The 25130-nt window shown below is 45.6% G+C and overlaps 1 protein-coding gene across 2 annotated transcripts in view; it reads left to right on the top strand.

Moving 5' to 3' along the window:
- Positions 1 to 1249: 1249 nt before the first annotated feature.
- LOC144687082 (NUAK family SNF1-like kinase 1) overlaps positions 1250 to 25130 on the top strand; it is a 149064-nt gene continuing 125183 nt past the window's right edge. For both annotated transcript variants that reach the window (XM_078552844.1, XM_078552843.1), the window contains exon 1: positions 1250 to 1457. In XM_078552844.1, the coding sequence (XP_078408970.1) occupies positions 1308 to 1457 (150 nt within the window). In that variant the 5' untranslated portion in view covers positions 1250 to 1307. The remainder of the gene's footprint in view (positions 1458 to 25130) is intronic.

Here is a 25130-nt window from a genome sequence, read left to right on the forward strand (position 1 = left end):
CTCCAAGTGTGGATATATCTGTCCCTGAGAATTCTTTCTAGTAACTTCCCCACCACCGAGGTTAGACTGACTGGCCTGTAATTTCCTAGTCTATCCCTTCCTCCCTTTTTTAATAATGGGACAACATTAGCAATCCTCCAGTCCTCTGGCACCTCACCTGTGGCCAGAGAGAATTTGAAAATTACTGCCAGGGCCCCTGATATCTCTTCCCTTGCCTCCCTCAACAGCCTGGGATACATCACATCCGGGCCTGCAGATTTATCCACGTTTAAGGCTGTTAAACCCGCTAGTACCTCCTCTCTCTCTATGTTAATTTCCTCTAATATTTCACAGTCCTCCACCCTGATGTCATCCTTTTCCATTGTGAAGACAAACGCAAAGTACTCACTGAGGACTGTACCCACGTCTTTCGGGTCCACACACAGATTATCTCTATGGTCCCTAATTGGCCCTACTCTTTCCTTAGTTAATCTCTTGCTCTTTATATATTTAAAAAACCCCTTTGGGTTTTCCTTTATCCTACCCATTGATGCTTTCTAATGCACTCTTTTAGCTTGCCTAATTTTCTTTTTAAGTTCCCCCTGCACTTTTTATACTCCTCCAAGGACTCTACCGTATTGAGCCCTTGGCATCTGCCATAAGCTTCTCTTCTTCATCAATCTTAACCTTTATGTTCTTTAACATCCAGGGTTCTCTGGACTTGTCCTTTTTCTGGACAGGACATACCTGGGCAATTTTCCACATAGCCGAGTAGATGCCAGTGTTGTAGCTATCCAGTACCTGAGTACTGAGATTCACACGCTCGAGTATTCATATCGATAGACCAGATTACTGTTCCCCCCACACAGAGTATTGATACCCACATACAAGCCTACGTATCCCTGGGAATTTTATACTTCATACTGAAGTATTCATCCCTCAGTCCCTGTCCTCCTCACTAACTCCCCTCAAATGCTGTCATCGTTCCCCTCTTCACTCCATCCACCTCACTTCCTCTCCTCATTCCTCACCTCAATCCCAACTCCTCATTGTCCCTCCACATTCCTTACTCTCTTCACCATCCCTCCTCATTATCCCTCCCCTCTCCACTCCTCTTCATCTCGCATCCTCACTCCCCCCTCCTGCTCATTCCCCTCCTCCTCAGTACCACCTCAATCTCTCCTCAACCCCCCTTCCTCCCATTCTCATTTATCTCCCTCGCTCTCCCGGCGGGACTGAGACGGAGTCTCCGCCCCGCTCCCGCCCCTTCGGGCGGTGCCGAGCCCCGGGCTGAGGGAAGGGGAGCTCCGGGCTCCGGGCTCCTCACCATGGAGGCTCCGTTCCCAGCCCCGGCCCCGGCCGTGCGGAGACATCAGCATCAACACAACCTGAAACATCGGTACCAACTGCGGGAGACTCTGGGTAAAGGCACTTACGGCCGGGTGAAGGCGGCCACAGAACGTTTAACCGGCAGAACGGTAAGGACCTGGAGACCGGGAATATCATAGAGACCGGGAGACTGGGAATATCTCAGAGACCGAGAGACTGGGAATATCTGAGAGTGGAAATATCCCAGACACCGGGAGACTGGGAATAACAGAGACTGTGAATATCTCAGAGACCGGGAGACTGGGAATATCCCTGAGACCGGGAATAACAGAGACTGGGAATATCCCAGAGACCGGGAAAATCAAAGGGACTGGGAGAGACCAGGAATATCCCAGGGACTGGGAAGACCTGGAATATCCCAGAGACCTGGAGAGACTGGGAATATCCCAATTACTGAGAATATCACAGGGACTGGGAGACTGTTAATATCATAGGGACTTGAATCTAACATGGACCGGGAGACTGGGAATGTCACAGGGACTAGGAGAGATTGGAAATATCACAGAGATCAGGAAATGGGCTGGGACACTGGGAATATCATAGGGACTTGGAATATCACAGGGAGAAATTAGGAATCTGACTCCGAGAGAACTGGGAATATCACAGCACTGGGAAACTGACCAGAGTTACTGGGGATATCACAAGTAATGGGCTAGGAACCAAATTTCTGAGTTTCGGATGTTCCCTGGGTGGGGTGAAGGGCATTTTTTTTCTTTCATGGGATGTGGGCGTCACTAGCTGGGCCAGTATTTATTGTCCATCCTTAATTACCCTTGAGAAGGTGGTGGAGAGCTGCCTTCTTGAACCGCCGCAGTCATGTGGTGTAGGTACACCCACAGTGCTGTTAGGTAGGGAGTTTCAGGATTTTGACCCAGCGACAGTGAAGGAACAGTGATATATTTCCAAGTCAGGATGGTGAGTGGCTTGGAGGGGAACTTACAGGTGGTGGTGTTCCCATGTGCCTGCTGCCCTTGTCCTTCTGGATGTAGGAAGTCATGGGTTTGGAAGGTGCCGTTGAAGGAGCCTTGATGAGTTCCTGCAGTGAATCTTGTAAATGGTAGACACTGCTGCCACTGTGCGTTGCTGTTGGAGGGAGTGAATGTTTGTGGATAGGGTGCCTATCAAGTGGGCTGCTTTGTCCTGGATGGTGTCAAGCTTCTTGACTGTTGTAGGAGCTGCACTCATCCAGGCAATGGGAGAGTATTCCACCGCATTCCTGACGTGTGCCTTGTAGATGGTGGATAGGGTTTGGGGAGTCAGAAGGTGAGTTACTCATCACACGATTCCTAGCCTCTGACCTGCTCATGTTGCTACAGTATTCATATGGCTAGCCCAGTTCAGTTTCTGGTCAATGGTAACCCTCAGGATGCTGATGGTGGGGGATTCAGTGATGGTAATGCCATTGAATGTCAAGGGGCGATGGTTAGATTCCCTCTTGTTGGACCTTTGTTCATTAACATTTTGATGAATAATCTGTCCTTGTCTTCGACAGTTCCAAAGTTTTTGACAGGATCTTGTTCCAGCAAAAATCCTTCCACCAAAACCATATCCTGGCTACCTGGTTTTCTCTCTCATTGTTCTGTGATGTCACTGATAATCTGATATTCTCACAACTTTTTCCCATGGTTCGATTCTCTCTTGTTGGAGATGGTCATTGCCTGGCACTTGTGTGGCACGAATGTTACTTGTCACTTGTCATAGAATCATAGAGATCTACAACACAGAAAAAGGCCCTTTGGCCCATCAAGTCTGCGCCGCTCAAACAAGTACCTAACTATTCTAATCCCATTTTCCAGCACTAGGCTCATAGCCTTGTATGCCATGGCATCGCAAGTGCACATCCAAATACTTCTTAAATGTTATGAGGGTTTCTGCCTCTACCAACCTTTCAGGCAGAGAGTTCCAGATTCCCACCACCCTCTGGGTGAAAAAATTCTTCCTCACATCCCCTCTAAACCTCCTGCCCCTTACCTTAAATCTATGCCCCCTGGTTATTGATCCCTCCACCAAGGGGAAATGTTCCTTCCTGTCTACCCTATCTATGCCCCTCATAATTTTATACACCTCAATCATGTCCCCTCTCAACCTCCTCTGCTCCAAGAAAAAGAACCCCAGTCTCCAATCTCTCCTGATAACTAAAACTCTCCAGTCCAGGCAACATCCTGGTAAATCCCCTCTGCACTCTCTCTGGTGCAATCACATCCTTCCTATAATGCAGATTCCAGAACTGCACACAATACTCTAGCTGTGGCCTAACCAGCGTTTTATACAGTTCCAGCATAACCTCCCTGCTCTTATATTCTATGCCTCAGCTAATAAAGGCAAGTATCCCATTTGCCTTCTTAACCACCTTATCTACCTGACCTGCTACCTTAAGGGAAGGTGGGCATGTACACCAAAGTACCTCTGAGCCTCGGTACTTTCTTGGTACAGCCCAAACCTGAATTTGTCCAGGCCTTGCTGCACTGTTGAAACATAGAAACATAGAAACTAGGGGCAGGAATAGGCCATTTGACCCTTCTAGTCTGCTCCGCCATTCAATATGATCATGGCTGATCCTCCATCGCAGTGCCATATTCCTGCTTTCTCTCCATACCCCTTGATGTCTCTAATATCCAAAAATTTATCAATTTATTTCTTGAATATACTCAGTGACCCAGCCTCCACAGCCTTCTGTGGTAGAGAATTCCATAGGTTGACCACTCTCTGAGTGAAGGAATTTTTCCTTATCTCAGTCCTAAATGGCGTGCTCCATATCTTGAGACTGTGGCCCCTGGTTCTAGACTCCCCAACCAGGGTGAACATCCTCCCTGCATCTAGGCTGTCTAGCTCTGTTAGGATTTTATATATTTCAATCAGATCCTCTCTCATTCTTCTAAACTCTAGGGAATACAGACCCAGTCGAATCAATCTCTCCTCATAGGACAGTCCTGCCATCCCCAGTATCAGCCTAGTGAACCTTCACCGCATTCCCTCTACGGCATGTATATCCTTTCTTAGGTAGGGAGACCAAAACTGCACGCAATACTCCAGGTGTGGTCTCACCAAGGCCCTGTATAACTGCAGTAAGACATCCTTGCTTCTGAACTCAAATCCTCTTGCCTTCAGCTAGCACACCACATATGGACCTCCAGAACAAGCCTGGGTCACAGGCTCCATACTCGATACCTGAGTGCTAAATCTGCCTGGATAGGAACATTAACTAAGGGCCTTGTCAATAAAGCTGAATATCACACAAATCACTCATAACATTATTGGTACCCATCCAGCTGCAGGAGAAAAGAGGCACCCTCAGCCATGGTGACATATCTAAATTTAATGGTATAACAAAAGGAACTTAAGAAAACAAAATGGCAAAAGTGTTAAACATCACACCAACTTATAAAGACCTCATTGTGGGCCAACACAAAAGCACCAGTGATAAACCCGTGGTGTGCCTAAGATGCCTCATGTTTACGCTTTCGGGTGCTACATCTTGGTGCTGCCCCATCACTGGAAGTGGCATCTGAGACAGCCTGCTGACTCTGATGTCCTGTTGGCCTCGATGACCTTGGCAGCTGTCCTCTGGCCAGTCGAGCCTGTGCTGGCCCCGCCTGGGAAGGATCTGCCAGTTCCACAGCTGGCATCTCACCAATCGTCACAGCCTCACCGGATGCAACGGTCACTGGCAGAGGGGAGGAGGAGCCGCCCTCATCCAGAGCGCTCTGAGAGGAGCCCACAGATACGATAGGCAGCTGCTGTGCCAACACGAGGATGGATGGGCACCGAGCTGGGAAACTTTGTGCCCAGACCATCTCCCACGCTGGCACTGACCAGCTGAGGTCAATGCCTATGTGAGGGTTTGCTGGTCCAAGTGCATCCCCAGGAAGCCTTGATTGGTCTCCTGGAGGAGCCTCTCCATGAGTGTCACCACTCTCCATGGAGGAGACATGGTGTTCAGCCATTAGGCTCATTGCATCGGCGATGGTCCGCGTAGACTCCTCCACCAAGGACACCAAGCCAAGCATAGCCTCATGTATCTCCCCCAGATGCTCCGGCACACCCTGCCGCATTTCCTGCATTTGCTGCATCACAGACGACTCCAGAGGCACCTCATCAGGCACCGACTGAGCATGTGCCTGGTCCCCTGCAGTCCTCCGACTGCTGGCACCATGGGCACACTCTGTCTCTGCCAGCTCCTCCAGTGACTGTGAAGTGCCCTCACCACTGTGCCCCGGGACACTAGGCGATGTTCTAATTCCCACCGAGGTGCTAGTATCTGCACTGGTGCCTGCCTGGCAGAGATGGTGTGACGCTGGTGAGTCCGAGACTTCAGGGCCCTCAGGTGTTAGAGGGGGCCTCTGCTGCTGCTCCTCCCAGCCCTGCTCCACTGATGCTGAAAGGAAGAACAAGGACATTTGATGAGTTAACGTGAAGACAATGTCAATGTGCATCCCTGTCCCCCGGATCATTATGCGTTCATCCTTTGATAAGCAATGGCCAAGCCATGTTGCAAACTTCAATCAATGAACATTCAGCACTGCCATGGCTGCTGGGAGAACAATGGTGACCTCAGTGCTGGGCTAACATACCTGCCCATGGCACCCCAGCCTCACCGACACCGGTGGACCTGGGCACATGGCATCTCTTCAGACCTAGGGCCTCCTGCTCTAACCAGGTAAGCATCACCACCTGGACCGGCCCTCCACCAGTCCTCACCCACTCAGCGGCATTATGTGCATTCTTCTCCTGAAAAGGAGAGAAGAGCATTGATTAGTGCAACTTGTACCTGGACTCTCTTCGCGGATGGCCCACCCCAACCAGAGTGGGACATTGCAGGGCTCCAGAGCCTCCTCACCCTGCTGCTGCCAGCCACTCTCACAAAGATGCCAGGCCTTTGGCCAAATGCTGCCTACATCACATGTGGCACCACACGGTCTAACCTTCCATAGCAAGGAGGCACAAACATGTGGAGCGCAGAGGACAGCAGATCGATCGGTGCCACATCACCTTGAAGCTTCCCTCCCAGCATGTCATCACCCTGACTTTGACATGTCCTAGAGTTCCAGCACTGCGCCTAGGTGCAGCTCCTCCAGGTTGCCCTCAAAACAGTAATGTGGGTCTCAGTGTACCATTTGCTGTGGGGGCAGAACCCATCTCTTCACCACCCTCTCAGGATGACCTAGGCATGGTCAATATCTGCTGGCCCACCCAGCAAAAGACACATGCCGTCAATGATTCAATGCAGTCACTACATTCAGACTTGGTGAGGGGGGGCCCCAGTGGGGAAAGCCTACCTGCTGGGTAATGCCAACATGGTACTCACCCTTCCCGAGCACGAGAGATTGTTGAAGCGCTTGCGGTACTGGATCCAGGTGCATCACACCACATCGCGGGAGCTCAACACCTCCGCAACCTCCTGCCAGGCACGTTTGGTCATGTGGGAGGGCCCCCTCCTCCCATTCTGTGGTACAAGGACCTCTCGCCGTGCTGCCACCTTCTCGAGGACAGCAGCAAGGCAATTATCAGAAAAACGAGGGGCACAGTGCCCCCCTACCCTACCATCCTGCCTGGCCTGCTCAGCAGCAGCGCTCTGGGGAGTCCTTCCACTGGCCATGATTCACAGCCTTGGAAAGGCTGCAGCAGCTTTTTTAAACAGGCCGCCGGGTCGCCATTGGACCCAGCAGTCATAGCAGTCCCACCGCCGGCCGCCCACTCCCACTGTCCTCAGGAGCCGCGATTCATGCTGGGCGGGCCTTAATTGGCCCGCCCGCGTAAAATGGCAGTAATCGGGTCCATGCCCACCCACACCCACTCCACCTGCCCAACAGGCAGAAAATTCTGCCCACAGAAAATTAGAGCAGGAGTCAGTCATTCGGCCCTTCGAGTCTGCTCAACCATTCAATATGATCAAGGCTGATCCTCTATCTCAATGTCATACTCCCGCTCTCTCCCTGTACCCCTTGACGCCTTTAGAGTCTAGAAATCTATCTTTTTCCTTCTTAAATATATTCAATGACTTGGCCTCCACAGCCTCTGTGGCCGAGAATTCCACAGGTTCACCACCCTCTGAGTAAAGATGTTTCTCCTCATCTCAGTCCAAACTGGTCTACCCCGTATCCTGAGACTGTGACCCCCAGCCAGAGGAAATATCGTCCCTGCATCCCTGTCCATCCCTGTCACATTTCAATGAGATCCTCTCTCATTCTTCTAAACTCCAGTGAATACAGGCCTACTCGACCCAATCTCTCCTCATACGACAATCCTGCCATCCCAGGAATCAGTCTGGTGAACCCTCGCTGCACTCCCCTCTATGGCAAGATAAGGAGACCAAAACTCCACACAATATACTCCAGGTGTGGTCTCACCAAGGGCCCTGTACAGCTGCAGCTGCTCCTGTACTCAAGTCCTCTCACAATGAAGGCCAACATATCATTTGCCTTTTTAACTGCTTGCTGCACCTGCATACTTGCTTTCAGTGATTGGTGTACAAGGACACCCAGGTCCTTTGTACATCAACATTTCCCAACCTATTAAATAATACTCTGCCATTCTGTTTTTCCTACCAAAGTGGATAACTTCACACTTATCCATGTTATACTGCATCTGCCATGCACTTGCTCACTCACTCAACCTGTCTAAATCGCTTTGAAGCCTCTTATTATCCTCCTCATCACTCACATTTCCACCAAGTTTCATGTTGTTAGCAAACTTGGAAATATTATATTTGGTTCCTTCATCCAAATCATTGATATATATTGTGAATAGCTGGGGCCCAAGCACTGATCCCTGCAATACCCCACTAGTCACCACCTGCCATTCTGAAAAAGACCCATTTATTCATACTCTGTTTCCTATCTACTAACCAATTCTCAATCCATGCCAATATATTACCCCTAGTCCCATGTGCTTTCATCTTGCACACTAACCTCTAATGTGGGACTTTATCAAAAGCTTTCTGAAAATCCAAATACACCACATCCATTGGTTCTCCCTTATCTATTCTGCTAGTTACACCCTCAAAAAACTCCAGTAGGTTTGTCAAACATGATTTCCGTTTCATAAATCCATGTTGACTTTGTCTAATCCCATTGATATTTTCTGAGTGTCCTGTTATCACATCCTTTATAATAGACTATAGCATTTTCCCTACTACTGATGTTAGGCTAACCGGTCTGTAATTTCCTGTTTTCTCCCTCCCTCCTTTTTTAAATAGTGGGGTTACATTTGCCACCTTCCAATCTGCCGGGACTGTTCCAGAATCTACAGAATTTAGGAAGATGGCAACCAATGCATCCACTATTTCCATGGCCACCTCCTTTAATACCCATGGACACTTCTGGACACTTTAGTGTCCAACTGAAGCACTCAAATGCAGCCCAAGGCAGACAAGGCAGCACTATAGGTGGCCTGCTTTTATGCTCACTAAATCTAGCTTCTGAAAACCTGTTTAAGCCAGTTAACTAATTAACTAGCTGCAAGCAGAGCCTGAATGAGCCCTGTTTTAAAGCTGGACTAAAACTCACCTTCTCCCAATCCAACAAGCAACTTTTAATTAATTGCTTAATTAAAGAAAGACTAGACTGTAGATAGAAATTAACGCTTAAATTAAATTAACTCTTAAAACTCCCTCATTCAGCAAACTCCAACTGAAGCACTCAAATGCACTCAGTGCTGTCTTCTATCATTTCACAAAGTGTTAATAAGTACAATGGTTGTGGGCGAACGGACACCTTTCTGAGAGGTCAATATCACCACATTTTCAAAGAGAAGGATAAAAAGCAAACTGATACTAAGAGAAATCGTAAAACAGTCTTGCGGGGGAAGGGGTGGGGGAAATGTGTTGGATAGATTTCTTTCAGGTTGTAATATTCTGGAATAAACTGAATAACTTGAGGCATGATGTTCAGGACTTTTAACATATTTTGAAGGAAGTGGTGAATTTGCAATTCTGGTTCCCAAAGCTCTTCACCACTCAATTTCCTCACTCTATTCTGCTATGGTCTGTCATGGATTATTTGATAGAGATTGATCGCAATGATCGGTCAAAAACTCTATTATTGTTGTAACGAAGGAAATGTTAATCATAATCTCCTCTGAATGAAAAGAACCCCAATTTCACAAGCCTTTTTTGTATTCATATGTCCTCAAACCAGGCAACATTCTTGGTAGGTCTGCGTTGCATCCTCTCCAAAGCTTCAAACCTTTCCTGTCATGTGGAGCCGAATACTGCACATGATGCTCCAACTGTGGTCTTACTACTGAGGCTTTATATAGACTCACCTTTACAACTTGACTTTTAGATTAAGTAGCTCTTGCTCTTCCTGTATCTGTCAGTGTGTCAGGAATTTGTGGTAAATAGAATCTCCAGTTGCAACCTTCACAATACTTGAATGGTCTCTTTTTGAATGAGTTGTCTGCTGATATTTGGTGCTGACTCTCAGTTGTCTGTGCTGCAGAATCTTACAGTTTAAGGATGTTAATTTTTCGTTGCCATATTGTGCTGTGTCACTTTATGAACCTTAATATGGTTACAGGTGATGAGGTCATTGAGTAATGTGACTGTATTGATCAGAGGAACTTGATGAAGGATAAGCCAGATTCAGGTTGTAAATTAACACAGACCGTTCTTTTGTCAATGTACATAAATTAATGTTTTAGCCCACTAACGTTGAGTAAACCCCAGTTCAAGTAATCTATCAGTCGTAAGACCATAAAGCCAGAAGACATATGAGCAGAAGTAGGCCATTCGGCCCCATAAAGTCTGCTCCGCCATTCAATGAGATCATCACTGTTGCTGGGTCAAAATCCTGGAACTCCCTCCCTAACAGCACTGTGGGTGTACCTACATCACATGGACTGCAGCAGTTCAAGAAGTCAGCTCACCATCACCTTCTCAAGGGAAACTAGGGATGGATAATAAATGCTGGCCCAGCCAGCAAAGCCCACATCCCGTGAATGAATTTTTTAAAAAATCCTCAATTCCACTTTCCTGCCTTTTCTCCATAACCCTTGATTCCCTTACTGATTAAAAATCTGTCTATCTCAGTCTTGAATATACTTCACGACCCAGCCTCTACAGCCCCTGCAGTAAAGAATTCCACAGATTCACTACCCTCATCTCTGAAATTCCTCCTCATCTCTGTTTTAAATGGGTGCCCCCTTACTGAGATTATGCCCTGTGGTCCTAGGCTCTCCCACAAGGGGAAACAACCTCACTGCATCTACCCTGTCAATCCCCATAAGAATCTTATATGTTTCAATAAGGTCGTCTCTCACTCTTCTAAACTCCAATGACTACATGCCCAACCTACTCAACCTCTCCTCATAAGAAAATCCCTCCATACCCAGGATCAACCTAGTGAAATGCCTCCAACTAGTGAAATGCCTCCAATGCCAGTATATCTTTACTTAGATAAGGGGATAAGAAAATTGTTCATAGTATTCTCGTGTGGTCTAACTAGTGCCTTGTATAGTTTTAACAAGCCTTCCCTATTTTTATGCTCCATTCCCTTTGAAAAAAAGACCAACGTTCCATTTGCCTTCCCTATTACCTGCTGAACTTGTATGCTGGCTTTTCAAGATTAATGCACAAGGACTCCCAAATCCCTCTGTGCTGCAACCTTCTGCAGTCTTTCATTTAAATAATATTCAACTCCTCTATTCTTCCTGCCAAAGTGCATAACCTCACATTTCCCATATTATATTCCATCTGCCAAGGTTTTTGCCCACTCACTTAACCTGTCTATATCCCTCCGTAGACTCCTTGTGTCATCCTCACCACTTGCCTTCCCACCTATTTTTGTGTTATCCACAAACTTGGCAAAGCACATTGACTTCCCTCATCTAAGTCATTAATATATTGTAAATAATTGTGTCTCCAGCATTGATCCCCGTGGCACTAGTTACAGGTTGCATCCAGAAAATGCCCCCCTTATCCCAATCTCTGTCTTCTATTAGTTAGCCAGTCCTCTATCCATGCTAGTGTACTACCCCCAAAACGATGGGCTCTTATCTTATTAAGCAGCCTTACGTGCTGTACCTTATCGAACGCCTTTTGGAAATCCAAATATATTATGTCTACTGGCTCCTCTTTATCTATCCTGCTTGTTACCTCCTCAAAGAATTCTAATAAATTTGTTAGGCATGATTTCCCCTTCATGAAGCCATGCTGATTCTACTTCATTATATTATGTATTTCTAAATGCTCTGCTATTACATCCTTTATAATAGACTCCAACATTTTCCCAATGACAGATGTTAAGGTAACTGGCCTACACTTACCTGTTTTTTGTTTGTCTTCCTCCCTTTTTGAATAAGGGTGTTACATTGGCCATTCTCCAATCCTTTGGGACTTTTCAAGAATCTAAGGATTCTTGGAAGATTACTACCAGCACATCCACTAACTCTGTAGCTATACTTCCTTTAATATCCTCGGATGCAACCCATCAGGTCCAGGGGACTTATCGACCTTTAGCCCCATTAGTTTCCCTGGTACTTTTTCTCTGGTGATAGTTATTACATTTGTTTCCTCCCCCACTTTTGCCCCTTGATTTAGTGTTTTTGGAATGCTATTAGTATCTTCTACTGTGAAGACTGAAGCAAAGTATTTATTCAACTCCTCTGCCATTTCCTGGTTTTCCATTATTATTTCCCCAGCCTCCTTCTCTAAGGGGCCTACGTTCACTTTGGCCTCTCTCTTCTTTCTTACATATTTAAAGAAGCTCCTATTGTCCGTTTTATATTACTTGCTAGTTTACCCTCAAAGTTTATTTTCTTCCTCCTTTTTTTTGGTCATCTTTTGTTGGTTTTTAAAATGTTCCCAATCCCCTGGCTTACCATTAATCTTTGCCACATTGTATGTTTTTTCTTCCTATTTGATACTGTCCTTAACTTCCTTGGTTAACCATGGTTGGTTTATCCCCTTCCGTGAATCATTCTTCCTCACTGGGATATATCTTTGTTGAGAGTCATGAACTATTTTCTTAAATGTCTGTCATTGTTCATCAACTGCCTTTTCTGCTAAACTCCTTTCCTAGTTCAGTCCAGCCAACTCTGCTCTTATTCCTTTGTAATTACCCTTATTTAAGTTTAGCACAGTTGTTTCCGACCCAGGTTTCTCACTGTCAAACTGAAAGCTAAATTCTACCATATTATGGTCACTGTTTCCTAGGGGATCCTTTACTCTGAGGTCATTTATTAAACCTGCCTCATTACACGTTACCAGATCCTAAATAGCCTGATCCTTGGTTGGATCCACAACATATTGTTCTAGGAAACTGTCCTGAATACACTCTATGAATTCTTGCTCATCTCTAACTCTGCCAGTTTGATTTTTCCCAGACTGAAGATTAAAGTCACCCATGATTAATGTACTTCCTTTTTTACATGCCTTCATTACCTTCTGATTTATTCTCTGTCCTACAGTATAGCTACTGTTATGGGGCATATTGACTACTCCCACCAGTGTTTTCTTCCCCTTGTTATTTCTTACTTCCACCCATATGGATTCTACATCTTCCGATCCAAGATCATTTCTTGCTATCATACTTATTCGATCTCGTACTAACAAAGCTACCCCACCACCCTTTCCTCCCTGCCTGTCCTTTTGAAAAGTCATATGCCCCTGAATATTTAGTTCCCAGCTTTGATCTCCTTGTAACCACGTCTCCGTAACGGCTATAAGATCATGCCCATTAACCTCTATTTGTGCTGTTAATTCATTTATCTTGTTCCAATGCACTATTTGCATTTAAGTAAAGAGCCATTAATTTTGTCTTTTTACCATTTTTTCCCCCTTTGACCCCATTTGCTGTTTTTTTTATGTTTGTACATTCTGTCCCTTCCTGTCACACTCTGGGTATCATTACTTAAGCAGCTGCCCTGCAAAGCTGCCATATCCTTTTGCTTTGTAAGCCTACATATCCCCTCTCCAGAATGTTCCCCACCTCTATTTAGTTTAAAGCCCTCTCTACAGCCCTAGTTATTTGATTCGCTGGGACACTGGTCCCAGCATGGTTCAAGTGAAGCCCATCCCACCAGAACAGCTCCCTTCTACCCCAGTAATGGTGTCAGTGCCCCATGAACTGAAACCCATTCATCCCACACCAATCTTTGAGCTGTGCATTTAACTGCTTGACTTTATTTACCCAATGCCAGTTTGCCAGTGGCTCAGGTAATAATCCTGAGATTATTACCTTGGAGGTTCTGCTTTTTAATTTAGCTCCTAAGTGTTCAAATTCTCTCAGCAGAATCTCCTTTCTAGTCCTATCAATGTTGTTGGTACCAATGTGGATGACCACAACTGGATCCCTCCCCTTGCACTCCAAGTTCCTCTCTAGCCCTGAGAAGATGTCCTTAGCAGGCAGGCAACACAGCCTTCGTAACTCATGCTCATGGCTGCAGAGAATAGAATCTATCCCCCTAATTACACTGTCCCCTACCATACTACACTCCCATTTCCTCCCCTCACTTGAATGTCTCCCTGTACCACGGTGCTGTGGTCAGTTCGCTCATCCTCCCTTGCAAGGACCTCGTAACTGTTGGACAGTTGCAGGGGCCGAGGCTCCTCAAACATTACCCCCTGGACCTCCATACCTGCTTCACCTGCAGTCACAACCTCCTGTCCCTGATCACAGACCAAATTTGAATTACCTAATCTGAGGGGTGTGACCGCCTCCTGGAGCAAAGTGTCCAGGTGGCTTTCCCCCTCCCTGATGCGACGCAATGTCTGCAGCTCAGACACCAACTCCTTAACTCAGATCCGAAGTTCCTCGAGCTGCAAACACTTGGTACAAGTGTCCGTTCCGGATCACCTTGATGAGCAGCAGAACCTACATGCTGCAGCAGCAAAACATCACCCATCCTGCCATCACTATCATAATTTATTCAACTGATTAATTAATTTCTCTAGTATCCCCATGCTTTATACTTCATTATAATTATTTTTATACACAACAGTATCGATCCTATATTTAACAAGCTATCTTTAAGAAAAAGAGAAAAAAAGACTAGAGATCTAAACAGAAACTAAAGACCTTACTTTAACTTTAAAGACCAGAATTATTCACCAATCCTATTCAGCAATCAGCAGCTCTCAGTGCTCTTTTCCCCCTTGCGCTCTTTAATGGTCTCACACTCTTCACTCTCTCACTGTTAAAGGCCCCACTCCTTTCACACGCTCACTGTAAATGACCACGTTCTTTCTCTTACACTCTCTGTCAATGATCCTGTTGTTTATCTCACACACTCTCCGTGTAAGTGATCATGCTGTTTCTCTCACACTCTCTCGCTGTAAATGACCATGCTCTTTCACTCTCACTCTCTCACTGTAAATGATAACGCTGTTTCTCTCACACTCTCTCGCTGTAAATGACCACGTTGTTTGTCACTCTCTCGCTGTAAATGATCATGCCTTTTCTCTCACACTCTCTCACTGTAAATGACTACGCTGTTTCTCTCACACTCTCTCACTGTACATGACCACGCTGTTTCTCTTACACTCTCTCACTGTAAATGACTACGCTGTTTCTCTCACACTCTCTCACTGTAAATGACCACGCTGTTTCTCTCACACTCTCTCACTGTAAATGACCATGCTGTTTCTCTCTCACTCTCTCGCTGTAAATAAGCACACTGTTTCTCTCTCACTGTCTCGTTGAAAATGACCACGCTGATTCTCTCACACTCTCTCACTATTAATAACCATGCTGTTTCTCTCACACTCTCCTGTAAATGGCCCGGCTGTTTTTCTCCCTCACTCTCTCACTCTTAATGACCACGTAGTTTCTCTCACACTCACTCGCTGTAAATAACCACACTGTTTCTCTCTTACTCTCTCACTGTAAATGGCCACGCTGTTTCCCTCACACTCTCTCACTGTAAATGACCACGCTGTTTCCCTCTCACTCTCTCGCTGTAAATAACCACACTGTTTCTCTCTCACTCTCTCACTGTAAATGACCACGCTGTTTCTCTCACACTCTCTCACTGTAAATGGTGCAGCCGTTTCTCTCTCACTCTGTCACTGTAAATGACCACGCTGTTTCTCTCACACTCTCTCACTGTAAATGACTGCACTGTTTCTCTCTCACTCTCTCGCTGTAAATAACCACAGTGTTTCTCTCTCTCTCACTCACTGTTAATGACCACGCTGTTTCTTTCACTCTCACTATAAATGGCCCCATTCCTCTCAGTCTCTCGCTTTAAATGCCCACATTGTTCCTCTCACAGTCCCGCACTTTAATTGACTCCACTGTTTCTCTCTCTCTCTTGCTGTAAATGCCCACGTTGCTCCTCTCACACACTCTCACTGTAAATGACCATGCTGTTTCTTGCGCTCTCTCACTGTAAATCACCATGCTGTTTCTCTCACTCTCTCACTTTTAATGGCCCCACTGTTTTTCTTTCACACTCTCACTATAAATGTCCACATTCCTCTCAGTCTCTCGCTGTAAGTGCCCACGTCATTCCTCTCACACTCTCTCAGTTTAATTGACCCCACTGTTTCCCTCACTCTCTTGCTGTAAATGACCACGCTGTTTCTCTCACGCTCTCTTGCAGTAAATGGCCCGACTGTGCCTCTCACTCGCTCGCTGTAAATGACCACACTGTTTCTCCATCACTCTCTCACTGTAAATGGCCTCACTTCTCTTTCACGCTCTTGTTGTAAATTACCACACTGTTTCTCACACTCTCTCATTGTAAATGCCTACACTGTTTCTCTCACTGTAAATGGCCTCACTTCTCTCTCACTCTCTCCTTGTAAATGACCACGCTGTTTCTCTCACACTTTGTTGCTGTAAATGACCACGTTGTTTCTCTCTCACTCTTTTGCTGTAAAAGACCACGTTGGTGTTCTCATACTCACTATAAATGACAATGCTGTTTCTCTCACACTCTCTCACTGTAAATGGACACACTGTTTCTCTCACACTCTCTCCCTGTAAGTGACCACACAGTTTCTCTCTCACTCTCTCGCGGTAAATGGCTTAACTTCTCTCTCACTCTCTCCTTGTAAATGACCACGCTGTTTCTCTCGTTCTCGCACTGTAAGTGACCACACTGTTTCTCTCACTCTCTTGCTTTAAATGACCATGCTGTTTCTCTCACGCTCTCTTGCAGTAAATTGCCTCACTGTCCCTCTCACATTTTCACTGTAAATGACCACGCTGTTTCTCTCGCACTCTATTGCCAATAAATGGCCCCACTCCTCTCTCACTCGCTCGCTGTAAGTGACCACACTGTTTCTCTCTCACTCTCTTGCTGGAAGTGGCCTCACTTCTCTCTCACTCTCTTATTGTAAATGACGACACTGTTTCTCTCACTCTCTTCTTGTAAATGACCACACTGCTTCTCTCACACTCTCTTACTGTAAATGACCACGCTGTTTCTCTCACACTTTGTTGCTGTAAATGACCACGTTGTTTCTCTCTCACTCTTTTGCTGTAAAAGACCACGTTGGTGTTCTCATACTCACTATAAATGACAATGCTGTTTCTCTCACACTCTCTCACTGTAAATGGACACACTGTTTCTCTCACACTCTCTCCCTGTAAATGGACACACTGTTTCTCTCACACTCTCTCCCTGTAAGTGACCACACAGTTTCTCTCTCACTCTCTCGCGGTAAATGGCCTAACTTCTCTCTCACTCTCTCGTTGTAAATGACCACACTGTTTCTCTCACTCTCTCATTGTAAATAACCACACTGTTTCTCTCACACTCTCTTGCTGTAAATGACCCCACTGTTTCTCACACTCTCTCACTGTAAATGACTACACTGTTTCTCTCACTGTAAATGGCCTCACTTCTCTCTCACTCTCTCCTTGTAAATGACCACGCTGTTTCTCTCATTCTCGCACTGTAAGTGACCACACTGTTTCTCTCACTCTCTTGCTTTAAATGACCATGCTGTTTCTCTCACGCTCTCTTGCAGTAAATGGCCCCACTGTCCCTCTCACATTCTCACTGTAAATGACCACGCTGTTTCTCTCGCACTCTATTGCCATAAATGGCCCCACTCCTCTCTCACTCGCTCGCTGTAAGTGACTACACTGTTTCTCTCTCACTCTCTTGCTGGAAGTGGCCTCACTTCTCTCTCACTCTCTCCTTGTAAATGACCACACTGCTTCTCTCACACTCTCTTACTGTAAATGACTACGCTGTTTCTCCCACTGTAAATGGCCTCACTTCTCTCTCACTCTCTCGTTGTAAATGACCACGCTGTTTCTCTCACTCTCTCATTGTAAATAACCACACTGTTTCTTTCACACTCTCTCGCTGAAAATGACCACGCTGTTTCTCTCATTCTCTCACTTTAAGTGACCACATTGTTTCTCTCATACTCTCGCGCTGTAAGTGACCTTGTTGTTTCTCTCTCACACTCACTATAAATGCCCCATTCCTATCTGTCTCTCGCTGTAAATGCCCACATTGTTCCACTCACTCTCTTGCTGTAAATGACTACACTGTTTCTCTCACACTCTCTCACTGTAAATAACCACACTGTTTCCCTCTCACACTCTCGCTGTAAATGACCACGCTGTTTCTCTCTCACACACTCATTGTAAATGACCACGCTGTTTCTCTCTCACACACTCATTGTAAATGACCACGCTGTTTCTCTCACACTCTCTCACTGTACATGACCACGCTGTTTCTCTCACACTCTCTCACTGTACATGACCATGCTGTTTCTCTCACACTCACTCGCTGTAAATAAGCACACTGTTTCTCTCTCACTATCTCGTTGAAAATGACCACGCTGATTCTCTCACACTCTCTCACTATTAATAACCATGCTGTTTCTCTCACACTCTCTCCTGTAAATGGCCCGGCTGTTTTTCTCTCTCACTCTCTCACTCCTAATGACCACGTAGTTTCTCTCACACTCACCCGCTGTAAATAACCATACTGTTTCTCTCTTACTCTCTCACTGTAAATGGCCACGCTGTTTCTCTCACACTCTCTCACTGTAAATGGTCCAGCCATTTCTCTCTCACTCTCTCACTCTTAATGACCACACTGTTTCTCTCACACTCTCTCACTGTACATGACCACACTGTTTCTCTCTCACTCTCTCACTGTAAATGGCCACGCTGTTTCTCTCACACTCTCTCACTGTAAATGGCCTCACTTCTCTTTCACGCTCTTGTTGTAAATTACCACACTGTTTCTCACACTCTCTCATTGTAAATGCCTACACTGTTTCTCTCACTGTAAATGGCCTCACTTCTCTCTCACTCTCTCCTTGTAAATGACCACGCTGTTTCTCTCACACTTTGTTGCTGTAAATGACCACGTTGTTTCTCTCTCACTCTTTTGCTGTAAAAGACCACATTGGTGTTCTCATACTCACTATAAATGACAATGCTGTTTCTCTCACACTCTCTCACTGTAAATGGACACACTGTTTCTCTCACACTCTCTCCCTGTAAGTGACCACACAGTTTCTCTCTCACTCTCTCGCGGTAAATGGCTTAACTTCTCTCTCACTCTCTCCTTGTAAATGACCACGCTGTTTCTCTCGTTCTCGCACTGTAAGTGACCACACTGTTTCTCTCACTCTCTTGCTTTAAATGACCACGCTGTTTCTCTTACACTCTCTCACTGTACATGACCACGCTGTTTCTCTCACACTCTCTCACTGTAAATGACCATGCTGTTTCTCTCTCACTCTCTCGCTGTAAATAAGCACACTGTTTCTCTCTCACTGTCTCGTTGAAAATGACCACGCTGATTCTCTCACACTCTCTCACTATTAATAACCATGCTGTTTCTCTCACACTCTCCTGTAAATGGCCCGGCTGTTTTTCTCCCTCACTCTCTCACTCTTAATGACCACGTAGTTTCTCTCACACTCACTCGCTGTAAATAACCACACTGTTTCTCTCTTACTCTCTCACTGTAAATGGCCACGCTGTTTCCCTCACACTCTCTCACTGTAAATGACCACGCTGTTTCCCTCTCACTCTCTCGCTGTAAATAACCACACTGTTTCTCTCTCACTCTCTCACTGTAAATGACCACGCTGTTTCTCTCACACTCTCTCACTGTAAATGGTGCAGCCGTTTCTCTCTCACTCTGTCACTGTAAATGACCACGCTGTTTCTCTCACACTCTCTCACTGTAAATGACTGCACTGTTTCTCTCTCACTCTCTCGCTGTAAATAACCACAGTGTTTCTCTCTCTCTCACTCACTGTTAATGACCACGCTGTTTCTTTCACTCTCACTATAAATGGCCCCATTCCTCTCAGTCTCTCGCTTTAAATGCCCACATTGTTCCTCTCACAGTCCCGCACTTTAATTGACTCCACTGTTTCTCTCTCTCTCTTGCTGTAAATGCCCACGTTGCTCCTCTCACACACTCTCACTGTAAATGACCATGCTGTTTCTTGCGCTCTCTCACTGTAAATCACCATGCTGTTTCTCTCACTCTCTCACTTTTAATGGCCCCACTGTTTTTCTTTCACACTCTCACTATAAATGTCCACATTCCTCTCAGTCTCTCGCTGTAAGTGCCCACGTCATTCCTCTCACACTCTCTCAGTTTAATTGACCCCACTGTTTCCCTCACTCTCTTGCTGTAAATGACCACGCTGTTTCTCTCACGCTCTCTTGCAGTAAATGGCCCGACTGTGCCTCTCACTCGCTCGCTGTAAATGACCACACTGTTTCTCCATCACTCTCTCACTGTAAATGGCCTCACTTCTCTTTCACGCTCTTGTTGTAAATTACCACACTGTTTCTCACACTCTCTCATTGTAAATGCCTACACTGTTTCTCTCACTGTAAATGGCCTCACTTCTCTCTCACTCTCTCCTTGTAAATGACCACGCTGTTTCTCTCACACTTTGTTGCTGTAAATGACCACGTTGTTTCTCTCTCACTCTTTTGCTGTAAAAGACCACGTTGGTGTTCTCATACTCACTATAAATGACAATGCTGTTTCTCTCACACTCTCTCACTGTAAATGGACACACTGTTTCTCTCACACTCTCTCCCTGTAAGTGACCACACAGTTTCTCTCTCACTCTCTCGCGGTAAATGGCTTAACTTCTCTCTCACTCTCTCCTTGTAAATGACCACGCTGTTTCTCTCGTTCTCGCACTGTAAGTGACCACACTGTTTCTCTCACTCTCTTGCTTTAAATGACCATGCTGTTTCTCTCACGCTCTCTTGCAGTAAATTGCCTCACTGTCCCTCTCACATTTTCACTGTAAATGACCACGCTGTTTCTCTCGCACTCTATTGCCATAAATGGCCCCACTCCTCTCTCACTCGCTCGCTGTAAGTGACTACACTGTTTCTCTCTCACTCTCTTGCTGGAAGTGGCCTCACTTCTCTCTCACTCTCTCCTTGTAAATGACCACACTGCTTCTCTCACACTCTCTTACTGTAAATGACTACGCTGTTTCTCCCACTGTAAATGGCCTCACTTCTCTCTCACTCTCTCGTTGTAAATGACCACGCTGTTTCTCTCACTCTCTCATTGTAAATAACCACACTGTTTCTTTCACACTCTCTCGCTGAAAATGACCACGCTGTTTCTCTCATTCTCTCACTTTAAGTGACCACATTGTTTCTCTCATACTCTCGCGCTGTAAGTGACCTTGTTGTTTCTCTCTCACACTCACTATAAATGCCCCATTCCTATCTGTCTCTCGCTGTAAATGCCCACATTGTTCCACTCACTCTCTTGCTGTAAATGACTACACTGTTTCTCTCACACTCTCTCACTGTAAATAACCACACTGTTTCCCTCTCACACTCTCGCTGTAAATGACCACGCTGTTTCTCTCTCACACACTCATTGTAAATGACCACGCTGTTTCTCTCTCACACACTCATTGTAAATGACCACGCTGTTTCTCTCACACTCTCTCACTGTACATGACCACGCTGTTTCTCTCACACTCTCTCACTGTACATGACCATGCTGTTTCTCTCACACTCTCTCGCTGTAAATAAGCACACTGTTTCTCTCTCACTATCTCATTGAAAATGACCACGCTGATTCTCTCACACTCTCTCACTATTAATAACCATGCTGTTTCTCTCACACTCTCTCCTGTAAATGGCCCGGCTGTTTTTCTCTCTCACTCTCTCACTCTTAATGACCACGTAGTTTCTCTCACACTCACTCGCTGTAAATAACCATACTGTTTCTCTCTTACTCTCTCACTGTAAATGGCCACGCTGTTTCTCTCACACTCTCTCACTGTAAATGGTCCAGCCATTTCTCTCTCACTCTCTCACTCTTAATGACCACGCTGTTTCTCTCACACTCTCTCACTGTACATGACCACACTGTTTCTCTCTCACTCTCTCACTGTAAATGGCCACGCTGTTTCTCCATCACTCTCTCACTGTAAATGGCCTCACTTCTCTTTCACGCTCTTGTTGTAAATTACCACACTGTTTCTCACACTCTCTCATTGTAAATGCCTACACTGTTTCTCTCACTGTAAATGGCCTCACTTCTCTCTCACTCTCTCCTTGTAAATGACCACGCTGTTTCTCTCACACTTTGTTGCTGTAAATGACCACGTTGTTTCTCTCTCACTCTTTTGCTGTAAAAGACCACGTTGGTGTTCTCATACTCACTATAAATGACAATGCTGTTTCTCTCACACTCTCTCACTGTAAATGGACACACTGTTTCTCTCACACTCTCTCCCTGTAAGTGACCACACAGTTTCTCTCTCACTCTCTCGCGGTAAATGGCTTAACTTCTCTCTCACTCTCTCCTTGTAAATGACCACGCTGTTTCTCTCGTTCTCGCACTGTAAGTGACCACACTGTTTCTCTCACTCTCTTGCTTTAAATGACCATGCTGTTTCTCTCACGCTCTCTTGCAGTAAATTGCCTCACTGTCCCTCTCACATTTTCACTGTAAATGACCACGCTGTTTCTCTCGCACTCTATTGCCAATAAATGGCCCCACTCCTCTCTCACTCGCTCGCTGTAAGTGACCACACTGTTTCTCTCTCACTCTCTTGCTGGAAGTGGCCTCACTGCTCTCTCACTCTCTTATTGTAAATGACGACACTGTTTCTCTCACTCTCTTCTTGTAAATGACCACACTGCTTCTCTCACACTCTCTTACTGTAAATGACTACGCTGTTTCTCTCACTGTAAATGGCCTCACTTCTCTCTCACTCTCTCCTTGTAAATGACCACACTGCTTCTCTCACACTCTCTTACTGTAAATGACTACGCTGTTTCTCCCACTGTAAATGGCCTCACTTCTCTCTCACTCTCTCGTTGTAAATGACCACGCTGTTTCTCTCACTCTCTCATTGTAAATAACCACACTGTTTCTTTCGCACTCTATCACTGTAAATGACCACGCTGTTTCTCTCATTCTCTCACTTTAAGTGACCACATTGTTTCTCTCATACTCTCGCGCTGTAAGTGACCTTGTTGTTTCTCTCTCACACTCACTATAAATGACCCCATTCCTATCTGTCTCTCGCTGTAAATGCCCACATTGTTCCACTCACTCTCTTGCTGTAAATGACTACACTGTTTCTCTCACACTCTCTCACTGTAAATAACCACACTGTTTCTCACTCACCCTCTCACTGTAAATGGCCTCACTTCTCTCTCACTCTCTCATTGTAAATAACCACACTGTTTCTCTCGTTCTCTCACTGTGAGTGAGCACATTGTTTCTCTCATACTCTCGCGCTGTAAATTCCCACGTTGTTCCTCTCACACTCTCACTGTAAATGACCACGCTGTTTCTCTCACACGCTCTCCCTGTAAATAACCACACTGTTTCCCTCTCACACTCTCGCTGTAAATGACCACGCTGTTTCTCTCTCACTCTCTCACTGTAAATGTCCCGGCTGTTCCTCTCGCATTCTCTCACTCTTAATGACCACGCTGTTTCTCTCACACTCACTCACTGTAAATAACCACACTGTTTCACTCTCACTCTCTCTCTTAATTACCACACTTTTTCTCTCTCACCGTCTCGCTGTAAATGACCACACTGTTCCTCTCATCCTCTCACTGTAAATGACCACACTGTTTGTCTCACTGTCTCGCTGTAAATGCCTACGTTGTTCCTCCCACAGTCTCTCACTTTAATTGACCCCACTGTTTCTCTCACTCTCTCGCTGTAAATGCCCGCGTTGCTCCTCTCACACAATCTCACTGTAAATGACCGTGCTCTTTCTCTCGCTCTCTCGCTGTAAATCACCATGCTGTTTCTCTCACTCTCTCACTGTAAATAAGCACACTGTTTCCCTCTGACTCTCTCGCTGTAAATAACCACACTGTTTCTCTCTCACTCTCTTGCTGTAAATGACCACGCTTTTTCTCTCACACTCTCTCACTGTACGTGACCACACTGCTTCTCTCACACTCTCTTATTGTAAATGACTACGCTCTTTCGCCCACTGTAAATGGCCTCACTTTTCTCTCACTCTCTCGTTGTAAATGACCATGCTGTTTCTCTCAATCTCTCACTCTAAATGACCACGCTGTTTCTCTCATACTCTCGCGCTGTAAGTGACCACGTTGTTTCTCTCTCACACTCACTATAAATGGCCCCATTCCTCTCTTTCTCTCGCTGTAAATGCCCACATTTTCCTCTCACACTCTCACTGTAAATGACCCCGCTGTTTCTCTCACACTCTCTCGCTTTAAATAACCACACTGTTTCCCTCTCACTCTCTCGCTGTAAATAACCACACTGTTTCTCTCTCACTCTCTCACTGTAAATAACCACACTGTTTCTTTCACCCTCTCTCACTGTAAATGACCACACTGCTTCTCTCACACTCTCTTACTGTAAATGACCACATTGTTTCTCTCGTTCTCTCACTGAAAGTGACCACATTGTTTCTCTCATACTCTCGTGCTATAAGTGACCTTATTATTTCTCTCTCACACACATGATAAATGGCCCCATTCTTCTCTGTCTCTCACTGTAAATGCCCACATTGTTCCTCTCACACTCTCTCGCGCTAAATAATCACAGTTTCTCACTCACTCTCTCGCTGTAAATGACCACACTGTTTCTCTCACACTCTCTTGCTGTAAGTGACCACACTGTTTCTCTCACACTCTCTCGCTGTAAATGGCCTCACTTCTCTCTCACTCTCTCATTGTAAATAACCACACTGTTTCTTTCACACTCGCACACTGTAAATTACCACACTGTTTCTCTAGTTCTCTCACTGAAAGTGACCACATTGTTTCTCTCATTTTCTCGCGCTGTAAATGCCCACGTTGTTCCTCTCACTCTCTCACTGTAAATGACCACGCTGTTTCTCTCATACTCTCACTGTAAATAACCACTCTGTTTCCCTCTCACTCTCTCGCTGTAAATGACCACGCTGTTTCTCTCAAACTCACTTGCTGTAAATGTCCGCACTGTTTCCCTCTGACTCTCTCGCTGTAAATAACCACGCTGTTTCTCTCTCACTCTCTTGCTGTAAATGACCACGCTGTTTCTCTCACACTCTCTCACTGTACATGACCACACTGCTTCTCTCACACTCTCTTACTGTAAATGACTACAGTGTTTCTCTCACTGTAAATGGACTCACTTCTCTCTCACTCTCTCATTGTAAATGACCATGCTGTTTCTCTCAATCTCTTTTTCTAAATGACCACGCTGTTTCTCTCATACTCTCGTGCTGTAAGTGAACACGTTGTTTCTCTCTCACACTCACTATAAATGGCCCCATTCCTCTCTGTCTCGTGCTGTAAATGCCCACGTTGTTCCTCTCACTCTCTCACTGTAAATGACCACGCTGTTTCTCT

Source organism: Cetorhinus maximus, chromosome 12 (genome assembly GCF_964194155.1).
Source record: "Cetorhinus maximus chromosome 12, sCetMax3.hap1.1, whole genome shotgun sequence".
NCBI classification, from domain to species: Eukaryota; Metazoa; Chordata; class Chondrichthyes; order Lamniformes; family Cetorhinidae; genus Cetorhinus; species Cetorhinus maximus.